The sequence below is a fragment of the Rhamphochromis longiceps genome, linkage group LG10 (genome assembly GCF_057381845.1).
Source record: "Rhamphochromis longiceps isolate RC_006_pf linkage group LG10, R_longiceps_female_GT1.1, whole genome shotgun sequence".
NCBI lineage: Eukaryota > Metazoa > Chordata > Actinopteri > Cichliformes > Cichlidae > Rhamphochromis > Rhamphochromis longiceps.
The window spans coordinates 14,865,810-14,893,075 of NC_140566.1; the positions used below are offsets into that span (position 1 = coordinate 14,865,810).

Genomic DNA, 27,266 nt, shown 5'->3' on the forward strand with positions numbered 1-27,266 from the left:
AGCATATTTGATAGTTTGTTTTACTTTTTAAAATTTATTTATACTGTAAAACTGCTCATTTTCATTCGTTGCCTCAAGGCAACACTGCGCAGTTAGCCCAATTTTTTCAGGCAATATAATGCATTTGGATATGTGTGTAGAGATGTGTTTGTGTGCATTTATATGATCATAGTCAATGTTTTTTACTTTACAATCTACTCATAATTACAGGACACGAATGTAAAAGCTTTTTATGCAAGGAAACCAAGGGAATGTGCACTTTCTGTCCTCAGAAAGTGAGGACAGTGAGCTTTCAGGGAGTGACAGTGAAGTAGAGGAGTGGATCCCTGAATGAGGTTTGAGGGACACTTAGGAGCTCAGGGGTCAGGGGTCAGTTGGTAAAGTAACTGTGTCTGTGTGTGTGTTAGTGCCCACATAGCAAGCAGGTCTGGCCAGGATCTGGTATCAAGCTGGCACTTTGAGTAATCTGGGAGAGTAGAAAAGCGCTACATAAAAATCAGTCCATTCACCGTCTGAACAGAGTTTCGGCATGTTACTTTTGCACTGTTTTGCATGTTCTGGCACATGTTGTTATTGCATGGCTTGATTAAGGTACACATTATGCTGACATCTGGGGCCAGAGCTGAAACCGTTCTGGGCCAGCACAGGGCCAGCAGTGTGTCTACAACTGGCCCGTGGCTGCACACCACCTACAGATGGCCCACATACCGCAATGAATAACGGCCCTTTGGTGGCCCAGATCAGGTTTGCCAGAGGTAATCCACACATGGGCCAGCACAGGACGACCAGGGTGTCTGAAACTGGCCTTGTGCTGGCCCATGTGTGGGCCACCTCTGGCAAACCAGGTCTGGGCCACCAAAGGGCCATCATTCTTTGCGGTATGTGGGCCATGTGTAAGCACATTGTGTGGGCCTGATCCCTGCCATACCAATATTGCTGTGTGGGTGTCAGTGTGTGTGGTCATGTATTACTTATTGTTGTGGGGACACAAATTTGTTTACACACTCAAATTGTGAGGTCTCGCCTACTTTATGGAGACAAATTGCAAGATAAATCATTCAATTTTAGGGTGAAGGCTTGAGTCAGGGTTAGGGTAAGGTTCAGGCAGGGACTTGTAATGGGTAGAGTCAGGATAAATCTCCAGAAAATTAATGTAAGTTAATGTAATGTCCCCAAAAGTGATGGAAACACAACGTGTGTGTGTGCGTGCGCGCACGTGCATGGGGTTAGGGTCAAATGTTGGATGTATTTTGGTGTTTTATTGTTTTGTGAAATATTTACATTGTTTATTTGTTGTTTATTTATTTGTTCTTTCTTGTTGTACTAATACAACTTATTATAGAATAACTTGGCATTTTACTACCCTTGTTGCACAGTGTTGCCTTGAAGCAACAAACCAATATCTGTTTGGGGGGGGGGGGCAGGGTGTCAAATTTTATGATTGATATATTATTAGGGACCCTAAAGCTCCCCCAAAATAGGGAGAAATATTTTTTTTCCCCCAAAATTAAAAAGTCATGCAGTAGAGGGTTTTTTAAGGCAATTGTTGTTGTGATTTGGTGTAATATAAAGAAAACTGAATTGAATTAAATGTTTAATTTAAATTTCACAAATAGCTCCTTCAAAGTATATATGTTCATACTGTATGTTTTCTCTTTCTCATTATGTTTTTCTCCTCCTCCACCACTCCTCTCTCTCCTCCTTCACTTCCACTTTATCCTTTTCCTCCTCACTTCAAGCCTCATCTCCTGAGCTGAAGACAGAGCTCTAGTACACAAAAATGTGCATAAACATGTTTATTCATTCCCAATATTGTTGCAGTTGCTTGCAACCTTGATGTATCTGGACAGCTGACAATGAGCTGGCTAGACAACGACAACAGCTGGTTATAAGTTAGCACTAAATGTTAACTTATATAAGTTAGCCTAACAACTAATGTTAGGCTTGAGTGTCATAAAAAAGGACACTTTCCCTCTAATAAACAGTTTGATTATATTCTCACATCTTAAGAGAGTTTATTCACTAAGTATTCAAGTCTGAAAATGTTATATCCACTTCAAAGAAGGCTAACAGCAGCTAACAGCAGCAAAAACTGCAGCGCTTACTAACAGAAAAAGATGTCCTCAACAACTGACCTCAGTATTGCTGCCACTGATCAGAAGGGAACTTATTTGACTAATTGAGTTGTATCGGACTCCTTTCACAAAGATTTACATCCTCCTAGCGTAAATAGACATGGACACTGGCTGAATAAACAGCAGACCTAAAGCCTACATTCACGAGATTTGTTTTTTCTAGAGCGACTACAGTAGATAAGATTATGTAACTGAACTGAGAGGAAAACAGAATTCAGTTGACTGCAATCTGCAATCTACTGACATCTAGTGGTGAAATCTTCCACACTGTACCTTTAAAGAAAAATAATTGAATGTACTGAATATGCCATGTGTTTGTTTCTTCACTTGTTATTATTAGAATGTGTTAAATTTGTTGTAACTTCTGCTGCTCTCTTTGCCAGGTCTCTCTTTAAAAAGAGATGCACTAAGGTCAGGTTATCTTCTGTTTTAAGGTTGTTGGTTTTTTTGCACATTTCAAATTATAAACAAGTACAAGAAAGAAAATATTTAGAGCCGCTTCAAGGTTCCCTGGATGTGAAAGCGATTATTTAAAATACTGTAACGCATTCGGCTCCAGTTTCCATCATTCCCCGCTTTGCACCCCTGTAATTAGGTGAACCAGGTGCGCTCAGCCAATCAGGTGTAGACAGAGCATTGCCCCAGGGGAAGTTAAATCATACAGTTCTTCTGGAGAGGTGTCCGTCACACCTTGCAGTGTTTTTCTTTAATAAGCCACAGCTTGCAGCTCGGAAAAGTGGAAATATCAACCACATGTCATCTGCTCGACATCGGCTGCGTTTGTCGTCGCCTGGTGGCCGCACGGGGGAAGCCCACAGCGTGAGCAGACAGGCAGAGTGAAGGCACACAGGGCTCAGAGCATGTCGCCTCCTGTTGCTGCAGCTCACTGTAGGATCTGCTGTCGACCTTTCACACTGTACACATGAAGGCGGAAAGCTTTTTTGCGCCTCTCCTCACTATGTGCGACCTTTGGATGAGTTTACCAGCAAAACGTCTCCTCTGAGCCTGGAGGGGGGAAAATAAAAAAAACGGGTTTGTCGTTTGCGGGGATTTTCTTTTTTTGACACAACTTGTCAGAGAAGTCGTTTTCTGCTCCTGCTACTGCTGGCGGTTTGTTCGGAGCTTCTTGCGGTGTAAAAGTGTGAAACAAGTAAAAGAGAGCAACAGATGTTTCTGGTGGATATGCGGCCGGCTGAGGAATGAAAGCAGCAGCGAGGCACCGGCGGCCCTTCCAGCGGTTCTGCTGCTGTGGAGTCGGGCTGGTCGCCGTCATTTGGCTCGCGCAGGTCATCCAGGCACCAGGTGAGACCTTAATATAGACACAGAGGCTGAGCGCGCCTGCGTGCGTCTACTCTATAAATCCGTACAAATATCAGCTGTAGGATATCTCGTAAGATTGAAATAAAATGTAAAACACATTCTTTCTCTTCACATTCGCAGTATAATGAATCTGACTTTCCACGCATGTGTGTTTGCTCTCAAGAATGAGAAATGCCGCTGCTGTGCCCACTTAGATGCTAAATTATTATTATCTCGTTCTTATATAAAGATTTATGATGATTAATTCTCTGCATCCTGGCAGTGAGGAGGAGAAACCAGAAGGAAATCGTTTAAAAACGCGCACACACGCACTTAGATGTGTATTAAGGTAGTGCTTCTCTCAACTAAAGCCACATGAAACTAGTAGAAACGCTGCATAATTCATGTGTTTGTCTTCGAGAAAAAATAAAGATGTATGTATTACATATCGTTAGCTTCATAGCATAAGTGCCTAAGTCATTGACTTAGTCAAATGACTTAGGCAATTATGCTATGAAGCTAACGATATGTATACCTGTGGTACAGCTGCAGATGCACGTGTGTAGAAATACATGTACATTATTCCAACACTTAACGGTGATGAATAAGTAGGAGAGCAGGCAGGTGCGCACTGGATTGATTGTCAAGTCACCCTGAGGGAAGGTGACAGTTTGATGATTACATAAAGCAGTGACAAACTGTGGCATGTTTAAATCCAATCACTGCGGATAAGGTCACTTATGGGTTGGGCGTTCAATTTATATTACATCTTCATCTCTGAAGAATTACTGTATACAACAGGGCATGTTTAATTTTTTGGGGCATATTTGCCTTATCCCCAAATAGACCGCCTGCCCTGTTAGTGTCCTCCTGTTCCCGAAAGCGGCGAACATGGTTTTCAGTGGAGTGTTGTTAATTAATAGTTAAATTAATCAAATTTGTCTCGGTTCGTTTCTTTTGGCAACATGTGACATAACTCATATCCCCTAGGACTGATGCCTGCAGCCTCCAGGGTAAAATAAACTTACATCTATAAAAGGACATGTAGTGAAGGAAATGTCACATAAGTAACCGGCTTTATAATTTGTGTATACACACACACACACACACACACACACACACACACACACACACACACACACACACACACACACACACACACACACACACACACACACCTCCATCTTTATGTGCTTCCGTCTCCTTAAAACACAACCCCTCTAAGATTATGCGACACTTCCAGTTGTATCAGTAGCCGCTAAGTTAGATGCGTTATTCTCATCTAACAGCATTGCACCTAAAGGCATCACCCCACCCCCTCACCCTTGTCCTCCTCCAGCTCATCATCATCCCCTCATCGCCTTTGCTGATGTGATCCCTCGCTGTCACGCACACTCATCAGCACCAGCATCACCAACTGCGTTGCACCCCTCTGCCACCCTTTGTTCAGATAAATATTTGAATAGGTGAACTTTTTGTTCCATCACTAGTGTTTTGGTTTTTTTTACCTTTGGGCTTCATCCCAGTAGCACAGGACATCCTTGGTGGAAGAGTGTCCTTCTGAATGAGCCGTGTCATTAATATTTATACTTCACCTTTAAATTATGAGTGTGCCCATCAGCTCTGAAGAGGGTTTCCGAACTGAGACCAAGGCTGCTCAACTTAAAACCATATAAAAGCACAAAGCGCTGGGCAAAGCATGTGTCCTGCTGTTTGTAATGATGACAGGCAGGTTACTCTCACAATAGTTGGAAAATATTACACATACTGTAGCATCCTGAATACCACTGCTCCGTTAACCATTTATGGATGTGTAGCTCTGTTACTATCAGTCTGATACTGGGGTGGGGAAAAGAGAAGCTTTACATTAAGGATTGGGAGAATGCATTACAATCCAAAGCAAACTGTTGTCAAGTATTTCTGTGCAAAATCATGTTTACTGTGATTTTTGCCAAAGAAAAAGATTAATGGTAAAATATTCATTGTTTTTAAGCAATGCAAAACACAAGAAACACCCTTCGGACACCAATATTACCACATGAGCAAGACACTTCCAACATGGGAGCTCATCTCAGTTTCTGGGAAGATGTAAAAAAGCTTAGCAGGTTTAGTGAACGTTAATCTTTTTCACATTTTTCTGTCAACTTTGCAGAAGTAAACATAATATGAAAGCAAAGTACACACATGGCTGTACCAATACTGCAAATTTATATAACCAGCAGATATGAGGCAACTTTGGGATCATTTGGAGCTGTGTTTGCGTCTACCTGATAAAATTCAGCGTATATGTGAACTTTTAATAGTACCAAGTTTCTGTAAAGTGAAACACACATTTTGCCCATGTTGCTGGGCATCTACCGCACGTTCGCAGATGAACCCACGGCTGATAAGAGCACTGAGAATCAACCAATCAATTTTTTTAAAGCTGCATAAACCTGACAAAATGCTCCCGAGTCCCTCCACATGAAATCTTCATGCTTTTCCTTAAACATCTGCATGAAGATTACAGTGACACATCCACGTATGTAGATCTCGAAAGATTGAACAGCTCAAGTATTTGGATCTTTTACGTAAGTAAAGGTAGCAGTACTACAGTGTAAACACAGATAGTAATGTTGCTGCTCACACAAAATAACGGTGACATTTTAGGATAGGAACATTGTGCACACGTCCAGATGCCTGTCGTTGAGGTACGTAGAAAGGTTTGGCACGTGTTCTTCTGTTATAAAAAATACTCATCATCCATGATTTGTTCCTAACTGTCCGACTCTAAAATGTCTCCACACTTGTTTTAAATGTTTGATTTGGTATTGTCTGCACTCAGATGTTAATCAAAATGTGGCTGAGGTATAATTCAGGTCAAATTTAATGTTTATCAGCTCTTTGTTTAGCGACACAGGACACTTACTAAATGTGCAGTGTGAATGTCAAAGAGACCCAGAGGACTACAGCGTTATCTATGTGGAAACATGGCAGTGTTTCTGTGTAGATAACAGTGTTTCCATGAGAAGATTGGACTGCAGATTCCCCCCCACACACACACACACACACACACAGACGTTTTACCTGTATTGCTACCTTTTGAGGATTTCACTGTCAGGCACATTTAATACTGCAGACTGCTGTCTGTCTGGCCTTGTGGAGGCAGTGAAGGTGTTTGGGGTTCGATCTCAAGAAGCCAGCCTGTCAGTCATTGTGTGATTGATGGCATCAAATGTCTTGTTTCCGCCAAAGATGGCGATACTACTAGGTTTTCAGAGAGGAAAAGAAGATGGCGTAGGGCCTTGTTCATCTGTATCTTAAATAACACATTGTTGTTTCAAGTCAGACAAAGGGAGGAAAAAAGAAGCTTTAAAGGTTTGTATGGTAGTTAGACCATTAATCCCAGTTTAGCACAAGTTACAAAAAGATTCCGAATATTTGATTTCTTCATCACATTAAGACTAAAAACAAAAGTAAACAAAAGAAATCATAAATTATGCGGACATAACTTGCTTGGACCTTCCCACAGTCTGCACTGCCATACAGTGAGTTATGACCAAAATTATGTATTTAAAGGTTATGTGTTTATACTGGGCCATTTCTCAGCAGGATTAAGGTATTTCCATTCAAACACCTCATTTCTTGTTCCATCAGCTTTCATCACTGATCAGTCTGGTTCCTTATTCCTTTGTTTACATGTAAATGTTACTAACAACTTTACTGTTACAGTAGATAATACTGTAACAGTAAAGTTGTCCAAATTTGACACCATTGATCATTAAGGTAAAAAGCACCTTCACACTGCGTTCTTAATGCGTGGAAAGTGTGTGCATGTGTAATTTCTGTTACAAAACTTGTAACTTCAAGGATGTCTTTAAAAAAACGTTTAAAAAAATGAAACACTGGAATATTGAGGTTTAGCACCTTAGAAAACTTTACAATATAGTGCATTGAAAACTCTGTCCATGTAGTTGGAATGTGAAAATCTAAAGTGATAAATTCAGAGGCTAAATCATTTTTTAATCAGTGTTTGTTTGATTTAAAGTTAGAAAAAAAATTGGTTTTAGTTATATGAATGCTTATATTTAAAGTTATATGCGCTCATTGGCTGCTTTGTTAGGTTCACCCATTCAACTGCTTGTCGGCCAATCACATGACACCAACTCAGTGTACTTAGAATGCTTTGAAAAAGAGAAAGTATCCAGCGAGCTGCAGGTCTCTGGGCTAAAATACCCTGTTGATCTCAGAGGTCAGAGGAGAATGACCAGATTAACTCAAATAACTGCTTGTTACAACCAAGGTATGCAGAAGAGCATCTCTGAACACGCAACACATTAAACCTTGAAGCAGCTAGGCTACGGTAGAAGACCACAGCACATGCCACTCATGTCAGCTACAAACAAAAACACTAAGGCTACAACTCACACACAGGCTCACCAGAATTGGACAGCAGAAGATTAGAAAAGTGTTGCATGGTCTGATGAGTCTCAATTTTCTGCTGCCACATTCAGATGGTAGGATAAACATGAAAACATGGATCTATCCTGCCTTGTATATCAACAGATCGTGCTGCTGGTTGTGGTGTAATGTAGTGGGGAATATTTTCCTATCACACTCTGGGCCCGCTTCTTATTGTTTAAACACCACAGAGTACTGTTGCTGCACACGTCCATCCCTTTATGACCACAGTGTACCCTCCTGTGTACCATCACGTACAGTGTATATAAGATTTCTGTAGTTACTGGACATTACACCAGCCTAATAAAAGGTCTATTTTTAGTTCATTTGTTTGCATTTGGTACCTCAGCACTCCTACACTCCATAACTCGTGACACTTTTGTTAGACCTGATTGTTTTATGATGTGCGTTTGATTTGATGCCCTAGTAAACTACTTAGCAGGGTAGATTTTGAAGCTTGCTTAATTATTATTGATTTGATGATTTTAAAAGCATACTTTTATAAAGAATTATTGACCATGTACATCTTTTTTCCTATAATATAAACCTATGTAAAATTCATAGGTTTTTCTTCAAGGTTTATCTAACCTGGCTAATCAACCTTGTGTATCATCCTGTATTCTTCCAGCAAAATAATGCGCTGTGTCACTAAGCTCAGATAATCTCAAAGTGGTTTCCTGAACATGACAATGAGTTCAGTGTACTCAAATGGCCTCCACAGTCACCAGATATTAATCCAATATAGCACCTTTGGGATGTGGAGGAGCAAGCAATGAATAAGCAGCTGTGTGGCTAAAATCTCAGAGGAATGTTTCCAACACCTTGTTGAATCTATTTATGAAGACAAAAGGGAATCCAACCCAATACCAGCGAGGTGTTTCTAATAAAGTGGCGAGTGAGTGTATTTTTCCCCACACTGGAAGCTATTGCTTATTCAGTGTTAAAGATAAAACTGATATTTGCTTTCTGGTAAGGAGGTGTGACAGTGTTTCGATTAATCAACAGACAAATTAATTAGTTCGGCTTTTAAAATATCTACTCTTCAAAACCCAGATATATGATACAGTTAGTCAAACAGCCATGATGTGTGCAGATCATAGCATGTTGAGATTACAGGAATAAACATCACGTATTTATGTCTCCTTTTTTTAATGAGCTAAAATGTTGGTTTAGGCATTTATAGATGTGTCCCAGTGAGACATGTGAAACGCGGTACAGAGCCATCTGTGGCAGAAACCTATTTGAATTTCACACGAGGCGAGCTCCTCTTGATACCTCAACATGAAAGCCTTCACGTCTCTTCTCAGCCTCGACCGCTGCCCTCGTGAAATGGGCTCATTGAGCTGTAAGGTACAAAGGGACACGACAGCACCCGGCAATCACGAAATGCATCAGAGGCAGACGCCGAGAGGCCTCATAATAAAAGGACGGCGTGTAGTAGAGAGCGTAATAACTCCCTCGCTATCTTCTCAGCCTGTAGTGGAAAGCTCTCAGTGGGTGGTGGTGGAGAAGGAGATCTGTATATATATATATTTATATATTTTTTTTTTCCATATATATAGATTGTAGAGGCAGATTTATCTGATGGGACTTATTCAGCTGTCGCTCTGCCAAAGCTATAAAAGGAAACCCACACATTTCAACTGTTGAGGAATAAAATACACAACAGAAATAGACACTGTAAAGATTTCAGCACTGATGGCTGAGAAATAGTGAACATGCTGTTATCTCCCACAGACAGAAACACAACGCTACAGTGTGATTATTTATTTATTTGTTTTTTGCTAGACCCCCCCAAAAAACCCTCACATTGGAAATTACAGTAAGATTGCTTGTCCAGCGTTCGAATTCGTCAATACAGAAAAAAAATGATGGTGTTGGTAAAAATGAACAGTTTTTAGGCAGCACACACACAGCTCTGAGAAATTGCGACAGGTATTTTAATTCAGCTAATTATTTTCGTTATGACCTCTGATTATTTAGTTTTAATTTTGGTTTTTAAAAATCCAGTAATTGTTACAGGTGAGAGATGTAAACCAGCAAGTGTTTGACATTTTTGCTTGAAAAGATCAATAAGCAGTTTGTCCTGTCGTCGGCTAATTAAAGAAACAATCCATCAACATGCAGTGCAAAACATTAGTGAGAACAGTTTTTGGTATTGACTCTAAATCAAAGCACCTTCTGAATCTGGAGTCCTGTGAGGCCTGTTCATTTGGCTGCTTTTGCACTAAAATGGCTCGTGTTGTTTTGCAACAGAGACAGAGTCTTTGGGGTTTCAGCCAGGCGTGAATGGTGAGACGCTACAATGGACACGAAGGTTAATGCAGGAGAACTCAGACAACCAGAGCCTGGATCTGGATCAGCCCCGAGCAGGTGAGTCACCATTCTTTTCCTAAATAGATGCCGCTTGTTTCTCCAGGACACACCAGCAAGCTCCACAACACTGTCTGTACTTCCTTCCACTTATTCCACGTAGATAATGCCTTAAAAAAAAACCTATATGCTCTGTAACAGTGAATTTTTACATTTTCTTAAAACTGAAATAAAACAGTTTTATACACTGAGGCAGTCATTAGTTAGGAATATAGAGAGCAAGCTATGCTGTCTGATTGTGTATGAGGGCGCCCGCCCCACCTGAACAGTGACCACCACCACCTCTGATTCTCCTGCTCCCTGGAATTCCCACTTTTCCACCTGCAGGTGCATATTTGTATTGGCAACTGGATCTCCTAAGATGAAGTAGCAGGGAGCCAAAACTTGTAGGAAGTACAGGTTGTTGGCATTTATTGTAATTTGTTCAAACAAAAACATGGCTTTTCAATGAGCTGTGTGCCAGCACATGATTCTACGCACCACAGTTCAAGTCATCTGAGACAAATGTTCTCCCAGACTTCTTGGGATGTTACAGTTGTGCTCTGTGTTGAAAGTGTGACCCCCTCTTTTGGTGTGGACACTCCCTGATCTTTCAGGTGCAAGTTTGAACCCTGTGTTGAAGTCACAGGAGGTCAGAAGAGGACTTCAAGGAAGCAACCCACAGTGGTGGCTGTGTGTTACTGCAAAAGCCAAATTTATTTGGGGTTACGGATTTTGTTTGGTTATTTACAGGCACAGTCTCTGATCTGATTTATAGTGTGGTTCAGCAGTTATTGCCTGATGGGAGTTCTTATGTATGTGTGTGTGTGTGTGTGTGTGTGTGTGTGTGTGTGTGTGTGTGTGTGTGTGTGTGTGTGTGTGTGTGTGTGTGTGTGTGTGTGTGTACGCAGGTAAAAAAAAGAAGTCTACTAGAGATGTGCTTCTCCCCTGCAGGTGAACTGAAAGGTCACACAGAGTAGGCATTGTGTTTGCTGTCATGAGTGTGTAGTTTGCGTGTCAAGCTCGTGCACTGAAAAGAGGAGATGGATGAAGCCCATAAGAAGACCGGCAGAGTGAAGATCCGATTAGATTTTCTGAGGTAGTCTGTCTCTAACAAATGCCCAGTTACTTTCTTTGCTTCCTTAGCTTTGGTCGGCCCTGAACGCTTCGGATGGATTCTAACTGCCCTTCATGAAATTATTACTGAGACATGCAGCCGCTGAGCAGCCGTAATGGGACTTCTGCTTCTCTGGTTCTCAGGCTGATTAGCTGGCTGGCTGACATGAGCTGCATTCATCACAGCTGACACTTTTATTATTAAAAATTCAGATCGGAGAGGAAATCTCTTCATTGTTGTGCGGGGAGAATAGCACAGAGTAGATAAAATAACACGGCTGCTCAATGAAAAATCTGTTGCCCTTCTGATAGAATACAATTGAGTATCTCTGTATCATTTGCATTCCCTCTATGGCTGTTCTAATATTAGGCTGTCAGTCACAATTCTGTATTGTATGCAAACTGAACAGTTATTGTTGGAAGCTGAGGACAAAATTTCAAGCTTGGTCTTTGGGCAAGTTATGCTAATAATATTCCATGCAAATGGCCTGCCAAGACCACACTCCTCACTAAATGCCACCCAAAACCTGTTCTGCCTAATCTGGATGTGCAGCTTAAAAATACAGAAACACAGTACAGGGACATGAGTATTGGGCCACACCTCTTCATCTTTGAATTCAGGCGTCATTGCCACAGGTGTATAGGGTCAAGCACCTGGTCATGCAGTCTGCCTTCACAAACGTTTGCAGAAGAACGAGTTGTTGTTAAAGAGCTCACTGAATTTGAGCGTGTTGCTGTAATAGGATGCCACAGTTACAACAAGTGAGTTTGTGAAATTTCTTCTCTCCTTGCCCGAGGAGTTCAAGCGCTCCTCGGGTAATGACATCTGCACAAAACCTGTGCCGACCAGGGGCAAGACTGCTCCTCTGAAGCCATGTTGAAACACCTCTAAGCAGCAATTCGGGAAATTATTTTGAAGCAGTAATTTAAGATAAAAACAATATACCACCAATCATCATCTATTTATTTTAGAATGTCTCTGCAAATCCACAATAAGTGCAAAATCTCATCTTAAATAACCCGTCGGTATTTATAGCCTCCAGATTGATAGTTAACCATGCCTTCATCCCAGGCTGTCAGAATTAATCAACGCCGCCAGGAGACACGCACCCATCATTTTACATATAAGGAAAAAAATGATTTTAATTGATTTTTTTTTCTGTTGCGTGATGATGAAAACAGATATACAGGTGAGATACAGCTAGCTCACTGTCCCTCAGTCTGCCACACACCACAGCAGAGGTGCTCATACTTCGCACTCCTGAGATAAAATAATGAGATTCGTTGTATCTCCACCCCAGTGCTCCATTTGTAACCAGTTTTATGTTTTTTTTAATCTGATGACACATGACCTTTATTGAGTTCCTGGCTGCAAACAGATTTCCCTCATTATCTCTTACAAAGGCACAAGTGCACATGGGGAAGCTGTGCTAATAGACTGGAGACATGAAGATGTAAAAAGGCTGGACAGGTAGTATAAGGCACAGCAGTGAGCACGGCCCGAGCCTCAGGTTGCAGTCCTCCTTCTCAGCCGGCCGCTTGACAGCGATTGCATAATCTGGAGTGTGATTAAAAACCCTGCCCTGGACTTCGGGGGATATTATCTCGGGGATTGCACAGTAACGTTCAGCCCTCCGGCTCTCTTTTCATCCCTCTGCTTCTTAGCAAGATGGAGACGGTGTGATCCGGCTTCAGCTGACAAGCCTCGAGGAGACTGTGGTTGCTAGGCAACTGAATGCTAAATTTTGAAACCCAGACAATTCAGTCTTTCAAGCATTAAAAGTGCAAAGAGCTAAAAATAGACAGCTGGCCTCGGGTGGGGGTTTAGGGTTCAAAGAATCCAAACGATGTAAATGAAGTAAATGGCTCAGGGTGCGTTGTTGTCGAGGTTTGTTATGTTTGTTTTGGCAAGCAACAGTCGGCTTAGAATAGTATTTTTCCACAGCCATTTTTGGAGAGTTTTTTTTTCAAGAGGGAGGAAGTGTTGAGAAAGAAAAACTGGCTGATAATCCAACTCAAATTGTCTTCGAATGGTCCTGGACTGTTATCAGGGCGCTTACATTATACAGTCGCTAATGAAACTGGAGAAGAAGCTTTGCAAAACAGCAGATATGGGTCCTTGTTCCAGTTCATATTCTGTCCATTAAATACTCAGCGTTTTAGGGCTGAAAGTATGTTTATCACATTCTCCTTTAAAAGGAGCTGTTTATGTTTCAAATCAAATTTGCATGTATCCCTTCAAGTCTGCAGAGCCATTTATCCATCTGGAGTGCTCTTGAAGTTGCTCAGTTTTGGAGATGTTGACTGCAAGAAAGTTGTCTCCTTACATTATTTGAAACTTGGTAGATACTTACAGGCATATTTACATTCTCACATGAATACTGTGTAAGTATATTCGATTGTACACCATAACTGCTTACTTATATACATGCTTAATTACTTACATACTTACTGGCATATATAATGGATTAATAGCTTACTTACATGCTTACTTACACAGATACATACATAGTTAGATGCCTACTTACATATATACATGGATGCTTGCATACTTGCTGAAATACATACTTAACCCTTTGAAGCCTGAAACACGAAATAATAATTCTAATTTTTTTAATTCTAGTTTAAAAAATATATATGAATGAGTTTTCATTTGTAGTATATTTGCTACATCAAGCATTTTCTGACGCATTGTAAAACGTGCAGTGTACACGTACACTGCACGTTGTAGGAACAAGGAACAAGGAACCATGTCGGTTTTTGGGGGAGAAAAAAAATTACATTGATGATAGAAGTGTCATGAAGTCTCAGAAACAAAAACCCATGTATCAAATATGGTGTACTTGGCTTTAAAAGGGTTATTTTCGTACTTGAATATTACATATAGTGACATACTTACTTATTTGCTTGTTTACTTGCTTCATTAATGTCAAGAAAAGTTATCATATTTCCTTTCATAAAAGCAGTACCTACCTAGTACCTAAAAAAAACAAACACTCAGTCCTTGTTAGCAGCTTTGTGTCTTTGTGCTGAGCTACAATCACCAACCATAGGAAGTGTGCAGTGAGCTAACAGTGCTGCTCAGCTCAGAGGAACTCACAGGGCTCTAGACTAACCTTCTGCCACAGTTGCATTGGTGCGCCCAACTTTATTAACTGCATTGCTTAACCCCACTGTTTTACATGTTCACTATTCGCTGTCCATACAGACAAGATTGATTTATAAATGATTAACTAACAATCTTGTCAACACAAAGTTCTTTATTTGGAGCACAGTTCTAAAAGAAAGATAAGTTACTCAAAAAGTGCTTGTGCTTAAAGTGTGTTGGCACTCTTTGGCAATATTGTAGACAATGTTAAACTCACATCAGCCTCCTCTGACGACCTCTTCTCACCAGCGCTGAAAGGCAGCGGGGAGAGGGGACTCTTGCATTTATCATGGCATTTAATGTGTTTTCTGGACACACTGTGCTTTTTCAGCGTTCAGAGGTTGATGGCTCCGTGTCAGAGCACTGGCTATGAATTTCAGACGGATCAGGGCTTAACTTAACGAAAAAGTCATCTTTTCTCATTACCCACAGCTACATCCACTTCTGTCGGGCCTAGGCTACATAAACACAAAACGAGGACCCAAGGCATCAGAAACTGTGAGTTCTCGGCCTTCAGCACCGATGGTGTGTCCGTGTACGTGCCGTTGGGTGAGAAAGCCGCCATCTCACTGATTCTGATGCGTCGGGTCCGCGCTTTGATTTTATGTCTTTGTGCAGAATCCGTTTACCCGCTCTCATTTGATGTTTTAGCTGTTTGGTGGTTGTTGAAATAGTTTTGTGAGCTTTAACCTGAGATTCTGGCGTTTCTGGCAAAATACATATATAATTAAAAGTGGATTCAGGATTTTATGATTCGATATCGCTTTATTCAAGCTACTCACCTCTCTCTATCCACCTGCACTTTCAAACGAACACTAATGTAGAACTACAGGAATATATTGACCGCGGCCAATCAGAGAGGTCCCACGCCTTTTATTTCTGATTTGTTTAGACCACGATATGGGTATAATGTGTGTTTGTTGTTGACCACACGGAGACTTTCCGAGTTGCGAAGACAAGGTGCAATCTAGGACTTTTTTAGTCACATCATTGAGAAATTAGGTCGCATATGCAGCCAAAGAGGGCTCTAGAGTGCACTAGAGCCCTCTTTGCATCCTGTCACAAACACATGCCTCCCATAGATAGATGCTGAGTTCTTCACAGTGATGTGGTTGGCTGGTATAGTAGTGCGGAAAGAAAATGGCTCATATATGAAACTGCTCACGTAATGGTTTTACATTTTAGGTCTTCTTTCGAGTTTAGTAACTAGGTCATGATTTCTGGAAAGTCACTGCTGCAGTTTCTCAAACACTTTTTGATGGTTTGAGCACAACAATGTGAATACCATTTACTTTTACTGTAGAGAAGCAAAAGCCACCATCTCTATGCAATGGATAAAATGTACTAAGACCACATTTTACTGTGGGGGTTGACCGGTGTTCTTTTAAAATGACTGATTAATGAGTTTTGTGTTTCTCCTTTGAGTTTATTGTCTTGCTAATGATGCATTGTGTTGTAGTTTTATTGAGCGAACGTACACCCCACAGTTTTCTTTTGTTCTCTGTTATCAGAACAGCGTAAAATGATGTTCAGTGTTTATTGATGCGAAAGGTGGTTGTTGGAGCTTGAAGCCTGCTGCTGTTTCATCAGTTTTGCATTCAATCTGCCTCAAAGGAAAGGGAATCAAAGAACAAATGCATAATTGAATTTACACTACACACCTGGATAAAATATTTATTTTTCTGATTTCTCATGAAAAATGCAGCTGTTTTGCAGAGTTCTCTTTCTCGCGCTCTCTTTGTTTGTGTGTGTGTGAGAGAGAGAGAGAGAGAGAGAGTGAAAGAGAGGGCAAGAGACTATACGCCAGCGCCAGTCTGGTTGGTGCATGATATGACTTTACTCAATATGCTTGTCAATACCGTAGCTTGACTCCAGGACGCCCTGCAGACTTACAGATCGATAACATTATCCTATACCGCCCACTGTCCATCCATCGAATCTGCTGAAGCTCCATGGAGGTTTGATTTCTAAAACCTGCAGAATTTGCTCGGCACTGACCTTATGCTTCAAGATCTAATCTGCAGCATGGCCTGTTTTTGATCTGGAGCGAGATAAAATACACATTCAAGAAACAATCTGTCCTCTCACACTGCAGATTTAAAAATAGACTAAGGTTGTCATCTGATATCGTTATGCTGTAAAGTAGCAACTGGTTGATTCGTCCATTCAGTTTGAAATGGAAACATTATTTTATAATGGCTATAAGTCTTGTGGAGGACTCAACTAAAAGCTAATAAAGTTTTATGCTGTAGATTTTCAGTGCGTTGAGAATGGAAGCAGACACATTAGGGTCAACTTGCACTTGTTTCTTTACAAACATGCTAAACCATACCTCCTGGTTTTTATTGTGCTTTAGAGTTAATCTTTAAAATTTATGTGCTGACCTTTTTCTTTAGCGACTTATTTTCAGCTATAAATGATTGCGTTTTCCTTCTATGCCAGTCTCACACTGACAAACTTCAACAAAGCAAAAAATACAACAGCAACTGTTGCTTTAAGGTCAGCATAAATCTCACTGGATAGTCTAGAGCACACAAAGAGTGATGAGTAGATTCATGGCACACAATCAGAGCGTACACCTGTCAGCCACAAGATTAAAACCATCAGTTTTATAGTGTTCAGACAGATTGGCTACGGGAACCTCTGGGGGTGGGGTGGATGGTGGACCAGATCTACCAGTTCTTTTAGGTTCTGTGTTTTGTAGAGTGGCCGGCCATGTGTGGCCAGGAGGTTAGACACCCTAAAAAATGATCTGACTCTGCTGGTGCCGCCCTGCTCTGTCAGCAGTTTGTAGTGTGATAGGGTACATTGTCCTATGAGACAAGGCTGCTGCCATCAGGGAGCACAATTTGGGTGTTTTGGTTTTTAGTTAAACTAAGATCCAGATAAATGCCCAAACCCAAAGTCTGAAGTTGCTGCTCATATGTGGTGTATATAACAGGGGGAAAAATCCTTTGCAAAAAAAGGTTCCAGGTCTTGAATGACCAGCATATCATCAAGTTATTGTTAGTCAGCATACATAGCTCATCTAAATCCTCAGTTGTGTTTTTTTGTTTGTTAATGTGAACAATTTATGTATTTGTATTTATACTGAAATTTGAATTGTCCACCCATAGCATATCATTTGCATTTGTGCATCTGAAAGTAGAGAAATGTTTTGTTGATATGAGCAGTTTCTAATTTGCACATAATCTAAATGATACTCGTCATCTGATATTTCCAATTGGCACAGATCTTGAAACACGTTTGGTGATTAAACATATTTTTGTCATTAAATTGTATCCAGTACAACATATATTTATTATTTCTATAATGTATTGGCCCCTGTTAATATTTTGGAATGATTTGTTTCTCTGATGCGTTGTCCTTTGGACTAGAGGAGAAAGAATGTCCAAAATACACATGTAATTTTTTTAGTTTACAATTTATCACTTGGATTTTATAGAAATAGATGCATACTCAAGGAGATACCTCACTTTATTGAAACATCCTTAATCAAACAGTCATTTATTAATGTTAGTAATATGGTAATGACTTTTTTCCGGTAAAAATTTATATATTTGTTTACTTCAGAAACATCTTGGTGTAGCACAAATAGTAAGGAAACTTGTTGCAGGGTTATTTCTTTGTTGTAGCAATGCTCCTTGGCAATAAATATTATACCATTGGAACACCTGTTCATTTTCCTTTAAATTGAGCCCCTTTTAGAAAAAGAAAAATGCGTTTAAGGGTTGAGCAGCAGGGTTGAGCAGCAGAGTTGAGCGTGAGGGTTACGCCCATTAAAAACTTGGCAAATCTTCTCTGTCAATGCCAAACTGCTTATTCTGATATTGACTCTTAATTGGTGTCATGTTTATTGAAGAATCTTCACCAGCTTGAAGTTCCCCTGTGGCACGGGCCCTTTTTAAAAACAGTCAGACATGATATGCTTGGAGTAGACACCAACTAACCACAGGGTCCATGCTCACAGGTGCTGACAATCAGCCTTGATTGGAGCCTGATTGTCAGCACCTGTGGTACCAGAAGCTCAAAAGAAGTGTCAATAGCAGAATAAGCTGAAGATTTGGGTTTTTTTATGGGCAAAACCCACATGCTCAACTCTGCTGCTTAACCCACAAATGTGGCTCTGTTTAACAGGAAATAAACTTCCCAACCGTAAAAGATTTATTACCAAGATGCATTTTTACAACAAAGAAATAATCAGCCAAACACAAATCTCCTTACTTTTTACACTATGTTTATGTACCAGACTTTACAGTTTCATTCATGTTTGTCTTCTGAAAGGTTTAGCTAAAAGAGTTTGTCTATATATCAGTCAGTTTGATTTATAGAGCAATTTTATCCCTAAAGACATGGCTATTGACAGCATTTTCAGGTTTAACTTATTTACGGTGTTTAATAAACCCTTTGAATCTAATATGCCAACAAAATGTAACAAACTACCAACCCACTACATTTCTGTTTAGCAAAAAGGAATAAGTTAATTTTATACCCTACTTAGCTGTAAAGTATTACAAAAGCTGTTTGGTTGTGCTAGTTCAGGCTGTGAAGAAGTCCTTCCTGTCAGCAGTACAATGCATACTCGTGTTTCTGACAGTCTGTCACTTTACCAGCAACCATACAGCGAACTGAACAGATCTGAAGAGAGTCTGTTCTTTAGCAGTGCTGCTTGTGGAGGAGTGCAACAAAGATAAGTGAGCTGCTGTGAACACTGTGACCGACAGAACTGGATCAGAGGTGAATGAGCTGTGGGAGCTTCTTGTGATGCTGGCAATAAAAAACACTGAGCCCAGAGAAATGATATATAGACTACCGGTATATATATTCTCAGAGTAACCGCACACCAGCACTGCTGTCCACATGTTCCCGAGTGATTAGTAAACTTGTGACTTTACTGCTCTGACGGCGCAGCTGGCTCAAATCCCCTGATTGGGAAAGTTGCAGATGTGCGATCATCTTCGACCCTCTGGTGTTTCCGTTTGTGGCCTTGCACTGTGAGACCACAGCGTAAGACTCTTGGCAAAAGCACATTCAGCAACCTTGAGGAAGCCAGTAGACTGTTTGTGTCTCTTTGTATCTGTGTGCCGTGCCCCCTCCTCCCCCCGCTCTCTCAGACCTCTCCTGAGGGTTTGTTAGGAAAAATAAATATTTTTAGACATTACAGTCCAGAGCTGCTGTCACTTTTTTTTCTTTCCTTTTTTCATAAACCCTAACCATGGGAAACACATATTCACCTCCCCTTTTCTCACTGCTCTCTCAGTTGCCTTGCCTATGGCTTCCTACTGCCACCCATCAGAAAAAAGCTGCCCCCGGGGAGCAGGTCGCCATAGTAACTACCTTCACCAGAGCAACCCCTCAAAGGGTCCATCTGAGCTACATGTTGAAGCCCCTTCGTTTCCATCCTAATCTGAGAGTTTGTGTGTTAGCACACATGTCCGACAGCTGACAGGCCGCTTGAGAAGGTGCATGAGGAACTGCTTCAAATCCAGCCTCTTTCATTCGTCAGATTGGGTGACAGAAAGTTTACGTGCTAAACCTTGACAGTTTATTGGACGAGCTGTGCCCCGCAGTAACAGCTGGACCACAAAGGAGCTTTTTTACCTCAGCCCGTCCACAAACTCATCTCGCCTCTTAAAAACCATGCACAAGAAGCAGTTCGTGGCACAACAGCAAAAATGCGGAAACGTCACTGCACAAACATTTATCTTTTCAAACTGAACAAATTTCTGTCCCCTTCTTCGGGACCATATGGCCTCCTCCTCCTCTCGATCTCTGCCGCCGCAGAGTCAAAGATCAAATCTCATATCCCTGATCACAGGGGACCCTCTTTTAATCCATGCAATCTGTTGTTCGGTTTCCATGCAGCCGAGGTGCAGCGTGTATCGTGGCGGCTACGCTGTGCTTATTGTGTGCTTGTCGACCCGCTGTTGTCTCACAGAGCAGAAGGGCTATTAATAGCTTCATGCTCCCCAGTAGTTTACATTCATCCAGCTCGGCTCAGAGTTGTAAATTGGAGCTGTACCACACACTCAAGGCTTTCTTTCGCAGTGTCGAGGGAACAGAGGGGAGCTAAGCTGTCATTAACAGTTCTTTTTTTCCCCTTTTTTTTTCTTTAAACTCAAGGGAGGACAGGAAGCAGCTGCCAGTTTCACTTCCACCTCACTTCCTGTCTCATTTGTCACTGCAAAACGAACACTGGGTCTCTGTGATGCTGCAGTTTGTAGCTTGTCTGTCAGAGATCTTACCTGAAATTGGTGATGATGATGATAAAATTATATATTCATTTAAAACGTGTTTACAAATGATGATTAATAAAAATAGTCTTCTGGGTTTTTTTCTTTCTGTTTTTTGTTTTGTTTGCAGGTTTCAGTTTTTAGTTGGCATTTATTTAATAAAACGTGTGTACCTTGCAGCCATCCATGAGTTTCCAGAGGACATCTTCACCAAGGAGCAGAGGAAGAATGGGGCCGTGTGTCTCCATGCACTCTGTGTGAGTATTTCTTGCAATGTTGCCTCAAATCTGCACATTTTCCTCTCCATTTATAACCCTGAGTCATGATGCTGACACTTGACATCAATACAGAATAAACGCACACAACAGGACGACATATATAGCTGGTTTATGTTATGTAAAGGCAAAGTGTGTATGGGTCCCTCTCTTCCAGGCCATCTACATGTTCTACGCTCTGGCAATTGTCTGTGATGACTACTTTGTTCCTTCCCTGGAGAAAATATCTGAGGTGAGGAAAACCAGCCCCAGCTGGCCTTCAGATATAAATTTATTGTTTTAAAATATTATTATCGGACTATTCAAACTGTTTTTTAATTTAATTTTCCAGAACCTTCAGCTCAGTGAAGATGTAGCCGGGGCCACATTTATGGCTGCTGGAAGCTCAGCTCCAGAGCTTTTCACCTCTCTCATTGGTTAGTAACCCAGCTAGTCTTAACCAAGTAGCAGCTCTTTCCATTCAGAGAGAGCATGACAACATTTGTTTTCACTGCTTGTCATCAGATTAAATGAGAAAAAGTGATGTTTGTCAGCAGACCGTGCCAAAACCTGGTGAAGTGGAGCATGGGTAAAGAATGGCTTAACTTTCAAAATAAAGCAAAGCTTTTGGGAGAGGATTGGCTCTCTTCAATGCTCTCGTTGTTTCAAAGGTCCTGATCTAAGTAGGTACCGGACATATCCAGGAGATGTCAGCAGAGTCCAGTTTAAAGCAACACAAAGATTTTTCTTAGTAGTTCATATTTTAGCTTGTGGATTCTCATCTGGGGTTTACAAGGATAAACAGCCCCTAAAAACACGGAATGACAGACAGATTTTATCTGACGTCAGACAAATCCTCTGCACTTTTTCAGGTGTCTTCATCACTAAAGGTGACGTTGGCGTCGGCACAATCGTGGGCTCAGCTGTCTTCAACATCCTGGTCATAATTGGTTTGAGTGGAATCTTTGCAGGCCAGGTAGATTAAACTTGTGACTCTTACTCACATCTTACAGCCAGATGTTTGTCACATGTGGTGTAACTTTTCTTTTTCAATGCTTGTTTAAAGGGAAACTGTTGTGCTTTTAGATATTGCTACAGTGGTGATGTGTTTGTTAAACATTATTAAAGTTTCAAATGAGCTCAGACTGCTTTAAAGGCTCAGTCTTCCACAGTTTTTTCCACTCCACTGCCAAACAGAGGGGTTTAGTCTGAGCGCGGTCATCTCAGGACAAAGCAACTTATCAAACTGGTGTAAAGAACCTTCATTTAATCTGGCTTTGAAATTAATAAAATGTAATAGAAGACATTGCAATAGAAGAAACCTGTTCATGCGCAGCTCTGAATAATGAATAATAAAATATTGTAACACGAGTATCTGTTCTCCACAGACAGTGGTTCTGACATGGTGGTCTCTCTTTAGAGATTCCTCCTACTACATCCTGTCAGTACTGACTCTCATCATGGTGAGATACACATTTAAACAATAAAGAGTAGTTCCTCTGAGCTCCGTGTCATCCTTTTTGCTTTTAAACTGTCTTTTCTTTCTCCTTAGGTCATCTATGATGCCACAGTTGTCTGGTGAGTCCACACAGCTTTTTCATTTTTAAAGGTTGTTTTAAGAAATTTTTAACTCCCTGTTTTTTTTGTGTGAGCCAGTACTTTACACTGTTTTCACTGCTTGTATAAATGAGCTCAGTTTGAGACTCGGCGTGTTTAAAAAGTCTGTCAGGAATCGGATTAAATGGGTTGGATTGCAACAGGAGCTGACGTTCCTGTTGACATGATTTTATTCCTCGTTTGCGGTTTACTGATGACGAGAATTGTAAATGTCACAAAAAATGAATTTAAAGCGCATTCTTTCATGCTCTAAATGATGTCACAACCTCATTCCTCAAGTGATTTGTATTACTTTTTATTATTAGTAATGGCAGCGTTATAGCTGTGATAACGGACTGTGGTAAATCAATATGTTTCTGATTTATTCTTGAAAAATAGTAACATCTGAACAAATATTTCTAATCAGAGGCAGGAAAGGAAAATGTTAGTAAATTAATTTTGATTGATTTCCTTTGGAGGTTTATGCCATCAGTGGCACTCATTTCAGTCATTTGCAGCTTATTTGTAAGATTGATTTGATACTGGTTGTTAGATTGATTTCTTTTGTGTAACTCTTCCTTTACAGCTGGTTTTTTTCCCGCTCTGGATGCCTACTTCTCTTCCCGAGACCTTTAGAGTAAAAGAGCTTTCCATTGTTCACCGTGTTGGGATTTTATTGAAAGGGTAGATTTATTCAAGGATCTAATGTCCACTGTGGTGCTGAATTCCTTCGTGATATATAGCAGGCTGTTTATTGAGTCCCAAACCGAGGCCATCTTGGTGTATTTCACCTCACCGCTGTTTGCAGCTGCGTCTTTTACTGTCAGTCCTGTTTGTTGGTACGGATTGTATTTGAACTTGTTCACTGGCATCCTAGTGCTCAAAGTAGTTCAGAAAGGACAGAGCAGACTGCAGCACACTGAACTTATTGTGCTTTCTGTGTCCATTTCACTGTTGTCAGTCATAGCTTTATTTATTCACAAATCAGGGAAAGTAGAAGTAACTTTATCCAATATAAAATAATTTACTGTTATCCTTCTCAATTAAACAAAATGGGTTTAATTAAGGATGCTATATGCTGGGAATGTAAGACAAAAAGAGGCACTTATGTGCATGCACGCGAGTGTGCAAAGGTTTTTCTGTTTTGAAGACATCTTTACGATTGTTGAAGTGTGATTTGCCTAGATCACCAACACTGTGTCTCCTTGGAGACAGTGGTGTCATGCCACAGCTGAATAAGTATGCAGTGGGCCTATTGAGGGTCGGGTTAGGGATTTGTGCCTGACTAATTCTCAGGTTTTGGAAAGAATCTCAAACTGTGACAGTGAAAATGTGGCAGCGATGTGGAGAAGTTATGTTGTGAAGGCTTAGCTGTAAAAAATAGAGATGGCCAAGGAGCAATGGGACAGTTTCAGTCAATTCATATTCAAAGACAAAGAGAAAACATGCATAACCTGAAGTGAACTGGACAGTGTGTACTAGACGTTTAGATGCTTATTTTAAAAATTGCTTTGTATGACTCAATCTGTGACAGTGTTTCTGAACTGCCTTGTTTTGTGTTGATGTTTTTATATATATTTCAACTACATTTATATCCCTATATAAGAAAATCATTCACAAAACACTTCACTTCTCTTTGACCTTTATGGGAAAAGCCATGAGGTCAAGGAAAGATATGAAGGGGAATTCATAAGGACTTAGCAAAAGAGAAATGCAGTGTTAGGATGACTAATTGAGATTAGTTGCTGGTCTTCTCTACTCATATGTTCTTGTACTTTATTTTGTATGCATTTTTTTTTTATCCAAGTTACGATCTTCTCCACCTTCATGTTGTAATGTTCATAGCTCATGTGTGGGTTTAAGAACCTGTTGAAGGTTCAGATTGAAAACATTTTTATTAGTTTCGAGAAAGTTGATTCACTTTATCCAGATTTAATGTTTTCAGTGGGAGAAACTTTTCATCGCTCAACGAAGAAGCAGAAGCTGCAGTCAGGTGAACAGAATTAACTTTATCAGGGTATCTTTCCCTGGATGAGTGAGCATGCTTGAGACATATCAGCAGAGTATGGCAATGGAAATGGAAAATAGGTTGGATGTTTGTTTGCACACTCCATCACTTTGGATTGCAATTTAATAAATGATGCCCAAGTGTCTCCTCTGCTAAAGGAGGCATTACAGGAAGCACTGAAGTACCCCTTCTTAGTATTTAGAAGATCTGCTACTGTCATGGCCACTGTCCAGATGCTTCTGGGATACCTCACTGAGTTTGGAATCTCTCTGAGCAAAACTGACTACTCAACTACAAACTATAAGAGACTATAAGAAGTTGGTTTAGGGCGCTCCTATGTTACTGAGTTCAAATGACAGTCTGTAGGTAAAATCTGGATGATAATGGACTTTTAAAGCCATGTTTTTGGTGGTTTCTGGTAATTCAGAGGTTCAGAATACAAAGGTGACTTTCATTATGGGCATCTGATCAAAGTGTTGGAAATGAATAAAAGCCTGAATTTACAGTTAAAAGCTTAAATTTGCAAAATTCCATCCATCCATTCTAAATAAATACATAAATTATAGTTATAAATATTCAAACAAAAGGGGAAACATAAAAGATAAATGTGTCCCACATTTCTATCTTTAAAAAAAGATTAAATAAATAAATACATTTCAAGACTGAACTGCTACACTGTGACAGAGTGAAACTGTGAATAAAAGGTGACCAAAGAAGAACACAAACCAATCAGTGAAGAGGAGGAAGTGTGGTCAAGAGAGCTGGATAGACTTAAGCTGTTTCTGTTTAATTAAATTATCCTAACTAAACAAAGCGATCCAGGGTCATTCTCAATTTATCAAGAGACTTTTCACGCTGAGGAAAACAAAAATTCAGGGAATTCTTATTAGGAATTCTGGAGAGTTTGAGGTCAATACTGTTATTAGTTTTCTAAAAAAAAAAAAAAAAAGAAGAAGAAGAAGAACTTGGGGATGGGGATGAAAGTAGGAGTGATTATAGATGCTTTCATAGCATTTTATTCAGCAGGGATATTTAAATTCCATCATAAAAAATGGCTCGACTGCTTGAATTTGGTCCTCGGTTTTTAATATCACTTAATACTAAGACTGTGGCTCTGATAATATGGACTCCCTGGAGTGTAGTTAACATAGAAAGTTTGAAATCTGTATGTGGCATCTCTGGCAGCAGGTTTTGAGGTCTGTAGAAACCACAGAGTTTTATTACAGCTTGAGATTTTTTTTTAAAGAGTTAAAGCAAGTGAAGGATTTCAGGGATATTAAAGGTGGAATAAAACACACACAACATGTTCATCTGAAAATAGTGTGATAGTCCTCCTCGGGTACGAAATCTCTCTTTTTCAAAGTTTCCATAAGTATTATATGAAGTATTTGTAAAGGTGTTTTCTCCATCATTTTCCCAATATGAATAAAAAAAATAGTCACGTTATTGTTCACATTTGAAATACAGATGGAATAACCCCCCAGAAAAATGCAGTGTGCAGCATTACGAGCTCAATCTTAGCCTTAGGTCCTCTGCTAATTGGAAGGCTGATGGTTCAATCCCTGACTGCTCCAGTCTTTGGGCAGGATACTGAACCCCAAGTTGTTCCCAATGCACACTGATTCTGTGAAGGTCAGACTCACATAAACGTTCTGCTCACTGTGCAGGTGGGAGTCCTTACTGCTAATGACGATGTATGGAATCTACATTATCATCATGAAGTAAGTTTCCTGAAGACAAAACCTCCTCATCAGTCAGTAAAGCTCCATATGTGTGAGTTGTAAGAATACTTGGATGGTGTAAGATGGTGGTTTGCTCTGTCACAGGTTCAACTCCCAGATTTTTGTGTTTGTGACACGTCGGTTGAGGAGCATCAGGCCGTGCTGCCTCCGATCAGAAGAACGGCGAGACAACAAGTTGGGAGAAGACACCTCGGCGTGTAACACATCTATGGTGCTTCTCAACAAAGGTTTGTTTTTGTTTTGTTTTTTTAAATGATTTGTCGAGTGTGAATGAAGTAGTTTTATATGTTGTGCTTTTCATTGGCAACATCTCATACACAGGCCAAGCCCATGGTCAGGAGGCTTCTCCAGTCGTCATGGTAGATGAGCTTCTCATCCTCAACCCTCACAAACTGTCATTCTCAGAGGCCGGCCTGCGGATTATGATCACCCCCCACTTCTCACCCCGCACCAGGCTCTCCATGGCCGGACGCATGCTCATCAGTGAGGTATTTAATGCTCACATACTGTGACGCACTCGCGCACAAGAAAAAAAAAATTCTAAATGATCTTTTTCGACCGCAGAGACAGAGACTGCTCCGTATTTCAAAAAATCAACGGGACGTTGAGGCCGGACCCGGGTCAAGAGGGGGGTCCACCAGCAACAGTCTGAAGAGGACAGCCTCCTGCAGTCTGGAGAACGGAGGCGGGAGACCCGGCATGGTCGACACAGAGTCAGGAGACAAGCCAGGGGCCGAGGTGTGCCAGCAAGAAGATGAAGATGACGATGAAGATGGGATTTTCAGTCCAGTGCGCATTCCAGGTGAGGAATGTATATTTTAGACTGTATAATCAAAACAGATACATAAGATGAGCTAGAATAGGGCTAGGACTTCATAAACATTTGCTTCCTTTTCAAAAAGCAAATGTTCAATTCCGTTAACACCAAATCACGACAACAGTT

The 27,266-nt window shown here is 40.6% G+C and overlaps 1 protein-coding gene across 1 annotated transcript in view; it reads left to right on the forward strand.

Annotated features, from left to right (window-relative positions):
• The first annotated feature begins 2,988 nt into the window (after positions 1 to 2,988).
• Positions 2,989 to 27,266, forward strand: part of LOC146660505 (sodium/potassium/calcium exchanger 3) — a 33,014-nt gene continuing 8,736 nt past the window's right edge. The window contains exons 1-12 of the mRNA XM_085420401.1: positions 2,989 to 3,437; positions 10,131 to 10,247; positions 20,904 to 20,980; positions 21,156 to 21,230; positions 21,330 to 21,414; positions 21,850 to 21,953; positions 22,366 to 22,440; positions 22,530 to 22,555; positions 26,249 to 26,302; positions 26,408 to 26,550; positions 26,645 to 26,811; positions 26,888 to 27,125. Of these exons, the coding sequence (XP_085276527.1) occupies positions 3,335 to 3,437; positions 10,131 to 10,247; positions 20,904 to 20,980; positions 21,156 to 21,230; positions 21,330 to 21,414; positions 21,850 to 21,953; positions 22,366 to 22,440; positions 22,530 to 22,555; positions 26,249 to 26,302; positions 26,408 to 26,550; positions 26,645 to 26,811; positions 26,888 to 27,125 (1,264 nt within the window). The 5' untranslated portion in view covers positions 2,989 to 3,334. The remainder of the gene's footprint in view (positions 3,438 to 10,130; positions 10,248 to 20,903; positions 20,981 to 21,155; positions 21,231 to 21,329; positions 21,415 to 21,849; positions 21,954 to 22,365; positions 22,441 to 22,529; positions 22,556 to 26,248; positions 26,303 to 26,407; positions 26,551 to 26,644; positions 26,812 to 26,887; positions 27,126 to 27,266) is intronic.